The sequence below is a fragment of the Microtus oregoni genome, unplaced genomic scaffold (genome assembly GCF_018167655.1).
Source record: "Microtus oregoni isolate MIOR12 unplaced genomic scaffold, Mior012 000028F_ref0000031, whole genome shotgun sequence".
In the NCBI taxonomy this organism is placed as follows: domain Eukaryota; kingdom Metazoa; phylum Chordata; class Mammalia; order Rodentia; family Cricetidae; genus Microtus; species Microtus oregoni.
The window spans coordinates 19,853,493-19,860,682 of NW_024543087.1; the positions used below are offsets into that span (position 1 = coordinate 19,853,493).

General features: G+C 43.5%; 1 protein-coding gene across 1 annotated transcript in view; it reads right to left on the bottom strand.

The window, feature by feature from the left end:
- Positions 1-7,176, bottom strand: part of Acad11 (acyl-CoA dehydrogenase family member 11) — a 75,925-nt gene extending 68,749 nt beyond the window's left edge. The window contains exon 1 of the mRNA XM_041677237.1: positions 6,994-7,176. Within this exon, the coding sequence (XP_041533171.1) occupies positions 6,994-7,136 (143 nt within the window). The 5' untranslated portion in view covers positions 7,137-7,176. The remainder of the gene's footprint in view (positions 1-6,993) is intronic.
- Positions 7,177-7,190: the final 14 nt, after the last annotated feature.

The window sequence follows — 7,190 nt, forward strand, 5'->3', positions numbered from 1 at the left end:
CCTGCAGTGACAGGTGAGGAGCAAAGGGTGAGTGTGTGGGTCCTATCCTGGTTGAGAAGCCTTCCATAGTCTGCGTGTGCCAATAAACAAAACACCATAGGCTGGGTAGTTTATAAACTGCAAAAGCTTACTTCTCATGGTTCTACAGTCTCAGAGGCCCACAGCGGAGGGGCCAGCAGACTTGGTGTGCAGCGATGACCTGCTTCCTTATAAATGGTGCCTCTCATTATATCCCCACACAGAAGGGGGCAAGGCAGATCTCAGGGAGGGGAAGAAGCCACGCAAGGGTACACTGCTAGACAAAGTTACTTAGTGGGAGTTGGACATGGGGTGAACTCTGCACACTTCTCCACCTGAGAGTGGTCTTGTCTGAAGCAAATAAGGTGCAGGTGTTATTCTCCTGAAACTGGCTCAGTGTCACCTTGGATACAACATTCAGGCCAAAGGAGGCTCTGACAGTCCAGAGATAGCTTCTCAAGAGAGTGACACAAGGCAGGAGAGAAGGTTCAGGGGGTAAAGGTATAGGGGTAAAGGGCCAGCCAAAAACCAAACACCCTGGCCCTGAAACCAGAGCTGGTGAAAGAAACACATGATGGCTCTGAAACCAGAGCCAAAGAAACACCCTCTGACCCTGAAGCCAGAGCCAAAACACACACACACACACACACACACACACACACACACACACACTTAGTTTGGCCCTGAAACCAGAGTCAAAGAAACATTCTGCCCCTGACCAACTGAGCACAAAACCAACCAATTTCTAAGCAGAAAAACCAGCCTATCTCCGAACACAAAACCAACCAACCCCTGAGCATGAAATCCAGCTCATTTCTGAGCTTATACAAACTCAGGGATTGGAATCCAACCAAGTCCCACCCTGAAAATCTCCACCCTGGGAAAAACTGCCCCTAAGAAGCCCCATATAAGCCTGTGCCTGTTCAGTTGGCAGCTGCCTTTTTCCACCCCGGCAGAGGTGGCCACTCCTGAATGAGTTTTGAGTGAAAATCTTCTTTTGCCAGAGTGGAGTGGGGCAGAGAAGTAACAACTTTCGCTGGAGCAAGGAATCCATGGGCATCTCTGCTGGGAAACTCCCTGAGTGGAGCAGGAGCAGACAAGCAATGGGTATATCTGTGGGGAAACTCTCCCAGCAGGGTGGAGCAGAGCTGGGCTGTAAGAGTTCCTCTTGGAGAGGAGCAGGATTGCAACATTCCTGCAGTGAAACCACCCCCACCAGAACATAGCCAGGATACCTTTCCATCAAAGCTGTAGGTATAGTCTGGCTTCTGACTGCTAGGATACCATTCCCTTCATAGCTACAGGTAAAGCCTGGCTTCTGACATCCAGGATACCTTTCTATCAGAACTGTAGGTGAAGCCTGGTTTCTGACCAACAGGATAACTTTTCCTCCAGAGCTTTTTTTTTTTCCTTCTCGAGGTCTTTGCTCTAGAATCTTCTCTTGCACAAATTCTTAATCACTGGTTATTTGGTTTTTCCCGAAACCTTTTCTTGGCTCCTCTTCATCCCTCTCCACTGCAACTGTCTTAATCAAAGTTTGCCTTGAACCCACTCCAATCAAGCTTCCTCCGCACCTTTCCACTGATATCGCCTTCTCAAGATCACTAGCACAATCCATGCCACTCTTTTACCGTCTGGCCACTCCTTCTCCCTTTAACTCTCCAACTTCTTATTACTGGGGTGCTGTGGCTGGAACCCCAAACCTCCAATTTATTTAGACTCTTTTTCCAAGTAAGCCTTTCTGCATTGTGGTTTCCAATGCCTTCTCTATCAGCTCTCAAACCTATGCCTAGACAAGGCCTCTGCCCTGATCTATATCCAGTTGGTCACTCCGACGTATTCACTGAAGTGTCTAGGAACCATCCTCAAAGTCACAGCACAGAACTGCCTTCACATTTCCTCCGTGTGACTAGCATTTCTCATCACTATGATAAAGTGTCGGCCAGAAGCAATAGACAGAAAAACACTTTTGGGGGGCTCCCAGTTACAGGGTATATGGTCTGTCTCAATGGGGGAAAGCATGTCAAAGTGGTTCAGTTTATGGTGCCAAGAGATTGCAGCAGTTGCTTCCCACTTCTCAGCAAACCAGGAAGCAGAGAGCTCCAGGTGGCATCAGAAGCACACATGACCGTCAAGGCCTGTCCCCTACACCCCACTTCTATAAGCTAAGCCACAAGTCCCAAGGGTTCTGTTGTCAGTGGTCTGGGTGTTTCCAGGCATGGGGTGTCTTACCCACAAAAACTGAAAAAGCACACATCAATGTCAAGGCCCAAGAGGTTTGATGTAAAGAGATGGCGCTGGGCCTAATACAGAGAAATGGTGGGCTACTTGAGCAAGAATGCCACAAAGCAGTGGTTATTCTTTGGGACTTTCTTCCATGGGATCCAGGAGAAGGAAGAGTTAGTTGCTAAGGGGCATAATGTGGGCGCTTTGCTTTTGATTGACAGGCTTGGGTTATGTAAGTGCTTATTGTGAATGTCCTTTCCCATGAAGAACCTGATTTTACTCATACACATGCCTAACCAAGCATAGGCATAAGACGGTAAATACAAGTCTAAAAGTTTACCAGAGAACACAATTCGCTTTAGTATTTATACCCCCAAGACGAACGCAGACCAGATTGGCCTTTTGCATCTAGTTCCAGGATATTTTCAGTATGTTCCAAGACACACACGAATGGACACCAAACAAAACATGCCAGTCACCCAAGAGTTCCCGAGGCAGGAGTGACCTACTGCCTTGTTTGGAGCAGAAGGTCCATGCAGCTTTATTCAGGTAGGGCTCCCAGGTGCGAAGAACATGATTAGAAAGGGGGTCTCCACTCAGAGTGCCAAGTGGCTAAGTCTTGCCTACATTTGCCTGCTTCAGTTCTACCAACCACTGAAGAAGCTCCACCAGCTAGGGGCCAAGAGTTCAAAGCATAAGCCTGCAGGGACATTATCCCTCAAACCGTGACATCTTTTATGTTCACCTTTGTTTTAGCTCATGATAACCCCACGCTCAGGTAGCACGGCCAGACGAGAACAACTACATCTCTCCCTTTCCTAACCCACATCTAATTATTAGCCGCTCTTTCTAAATCTACCTAGACTGTGATCTGATCTCACCTGGTTTACCCCGCCACCCTGGCCTGTGCCACAAACGCCTCTGCAGGAACTCTAACATACTGGTTTTGTTTCCAACTTTGCTCTCTGCATCCAAACTCAACACAGCAGAGTTTCTGCTGAAAACAATAAGGACAGCAAATTATTTCCTCCTCTACTCAAAAATCTCCAATTTTCCCCACTTCAACTCAAAGTGAGGGGCAAAGTCCCTATGGCTGTCGACAGGGCTTCTGTTACCCCTGCTTACAGTACTTCATCTGTGTTCCTTGACACATGAGCCACACTCCCCATACCTGGCCTTTGCTTCAGTGGTCCCCTGTGCCTTGAAAGCTTCCATGGTCTCATCCTCAACCCCTTCTAGTCTTTGTGGGCTGCTACCTTTTCAGTGTAGCCTTCCTGCTTTGTCCTCAACATTTTCTGCACCCCATAACACTGCAAATAGCATAAACCTGCAAATAATACTTAGAAATCATTCATGTTTATTGTCTCTCTGCTTCATGTAGAGTGGAGCATGCTGAAGACCAACAACAGAGCTAGATACACATTTGGCACAATGCTACAAGACAGAAGGTTTTCATTTTTGAGACAGGGTTTCTTTATATAGCTCTGGCTGTTTTGGAACTCGCTCTGTAGACCAGGCTGGACTCGAACTTACAGAGATCCACCTGCCTTTGCCTCCCAAGTGCTAGGATTAAAGGTGTGCACCACCACCACCCAGCTTATTTTGTCAAGCTATGTAATGTTTACAATGCTGTTTAACTATATTTTATATTCCCAAAATGACTTAATATTTGAAAGCTAAGATTTTTTCATAACTAAAAAGAATGTTTACAAAACCTAGAAGGCACAGAATAGCTACAGCAAACAAAGCCATATTCTATCTTGAAGAAATTACCAGGCCTTTGAGTAGCTCTGCCTTGAATTTCATGCTTATTGTTCTCTTGAAGTTTAACTCCTTAAGCCACATGCTCTATATTTGTCCCTTGCTTTTATATATGTTATGTACAACTGTGGGGGAATCATTTTCACTAATGTATTGCAGTCCACTATGCACATGGGCAATTTATTCTTTCATTTTACTAATATTATCGTTTTAAAGTTGTTCCATTATAAGCAACACGATGGATAGTCTGTAGGTGACTTCTTGATAGCCTGGTAAAAATACTTTCTTGATTCTAAGAAAGAATGATCACTGGGGCAAAGGGCATGCATGTTTTCTCAATCTCAGTTTTACAGAATAATGTCAAAGGTTGGTCAAGGGCAGTTACAGTGACTCATACTTTAACGAGTCTTTAAAGTCTCATATCTTAACCATGCACGTACCTGATGTGTGTGAACATGCACACCACCATCTGCAAAAGCAGGCCAGAGGACAATTGTGTGAAGTTGTTTAAGGGTGGCTCTGAACGCCCACTCTTATTGTCTCTATCTCTCTGTGCTAGGACTGCAGGTTTGCACCACAAACTGTGCCTGGTTTATGTGGCACTGGGGTTAAACACTTAGTTTCATCCATGCCAGGGGGCACTCTATTTACTGAGGTAGACCCCAGCAATGTTTCATAGGGATAGTAGTTTTCTCACCACAAACTCCTGAAAAGCCTTTTTCTATGGCTCTTCCCATTTCTCCCAAGCTGATTCTGAGTCAACATTCTCACACCAGTTCTATAAACATGGGTCCTTTGTGAACCTTGCCTCACCGACACAGTTAATCACTTGTGTGCTAATACTATGCTACTTAATCCAAACCTCCCATTTTGTTTTTCATTAGGAATGCTTCTAGTAACCCTTTGGTCTTTTGCAGAAAATTTAGAAGTTTTTTTTTTAATTAGAGAAAAACAGAGGATTTTCATTGGCATTGTTTGAACCTATACTAGATCAGTTGGGAAAAATTACAGCACTGACTTTTCCTCTTCATGTATGTTATTTCTAAATTTCTAAAGTTCTTGAAAAATTCCTAATAAGGCTTTGTCATGTTCTATACAAAGGTTTTGCATACCTATTAGCCTGGTGTTTAGGTAATTGTTTTTTTTAAAAAACATGTTCTTTTTTTAAAATATTTATTTATTTATTATGTATACAATATTCTGTCTGTGTGCATGTCTGCAGGCCAGAAGAGGGCACCAGACCTCATTACAGATGGTTGTGAGCCACCATGTGGTGGCCGGGAATTGAACTCAGGACCTTTGGAAGAGCAGGCAATGCTCTTAACCACTGAGCCATCTCTCCAGCCCCCTTAAAACATGTTCTTATCAGAGCTTTTTGAATGTCATACTCTGATTGTTGCTAAGATATAGAAATGCAGGTGGTGTATATATTTATCTTAACAAACTATTACCATGTTGCTCATTGACTCACCAGCATATGAACGTTACTTTCTACATGGTATTTGTTTGCTGTTTTTGTCCTGTTAAAAAGCTTGTCCTTATATTGTGAAAATGTGTGGGTTTTTGTATTTACTTATGTGGGGCACATGTGGAGGTCAGAGGACAACTTTCGGGAACTGGCTCTCTCCTACAATGCAGTTTCTAAGGACTGACCACAGGGCATCAGGCTTGGCAGTAGGTGCATACCTGATAAGCCATCTCACTGGCCCAAAGTTCAAAAAGATTTTTTGATACTTTTGTGGCCTAGTATATTTTTAATTTTAAAATGTTTTCATCTAGGGAAATGAATGTGTCTTCTGTGTTGAATCTGTACTTCCATGCATGTATGTTAAACCAAGCCTATATAACGGTTCTGGAAAAACGGTTTTTGAGACTTGTGATCACTACATAGTCTGAGCTGACCTTACTATCATCCTTCCTTGGCCTCCAAGTGTTGGGATTAAAGCCAGTAGCACCAGACTTGGTTTCAGAAATAAGTTCTGCTTCACACCTAATTTCATTTCAAGACCATGATTTTGATGAATATCAACTTAATTAAGAATTACTTTCAAGATAATACAGGACCACATTAGCCTGAGAATATATGACCTTTATCTCAGAGTAGGATGGGATGGTCAGATAACAAGCTGGCCAAATTCCACACGGACTGGACTAACTACTGAAATTTAAACTTTGATCTGTTTCAGTCTGTTTAAAACACAAAGCATAAGAGTCAACTATTCCTTATTTCACCTCTATACAGATATGTCAATGCTCAAGCCCTCTCACCTACATTACTTCATCATACTTCAAGATTTCCTTACCAAGACAAATGGGATCGAGCAAATTATAAGAAAGAAACTTTGGTTTCAGAATTTATGTTACAGTTAAATCCCCAGAGAAAAAGGCCACACACAATTGACTGGGAGCATCATAAAATCATATAAAATGGTTTTATAGTGGAACCATATAAAATGGTTTTACACTGGAATCATATAAAAATGAAAACTATTTATTGCAAAACATCAGATTAAAGTCAGATTCACTTGCCAGTGGGGAAAGGCAACCTCAGGGTCATCTCATCCAATTTAATTCCCTTCTTTCAAGAACTTGGGCCTAAATACTTCAAGTGGTGTTATTAACCTAGCCTCAAGTGACTACGGTCAATTAAAATGGCACCAGTCTTCCAGAAAATAATCTTCAGATTGTAGCACAAAAGGTCACAGAAAGCATCTTTTTCTTCAAAAGTGTCCAGCTTCATCCATCTCAGTCAATTAGGCAAACGATTTTAGTCCTTAACAAGATTGCATTGCATAATGAACACTGCCTCTACTACTGCCTTCTAATTCAGACTAGCCTGGGATTCAAGGAGAGAAGCCATACAGGAGAAGCGTCTTTGCAGGGAAACCAATCGCGACTGGGCAAATGAGAAACCCACCCAGGGCCCAAAGAAGAAAAGCACCAAGCACAGACTTGCTCTAGCTGAAGGCGAAGGCTATGGATAGATACCTGTATTGAGTAACAGTCAGCACTGCCAGGGGCTCTGTCCCAAAGCCAGGCAAATACTGATTCAGATAGGCTTCCAGGGACCTGACATCGAACTTGTGCTGGGGCAGCACTTCCACGGTGTCACTGGTGACATCCATCTCCATGATTGCCACTGCTGTCACGGTGAAGCAGAATCCACAGACAATGAAGTGGCAGCC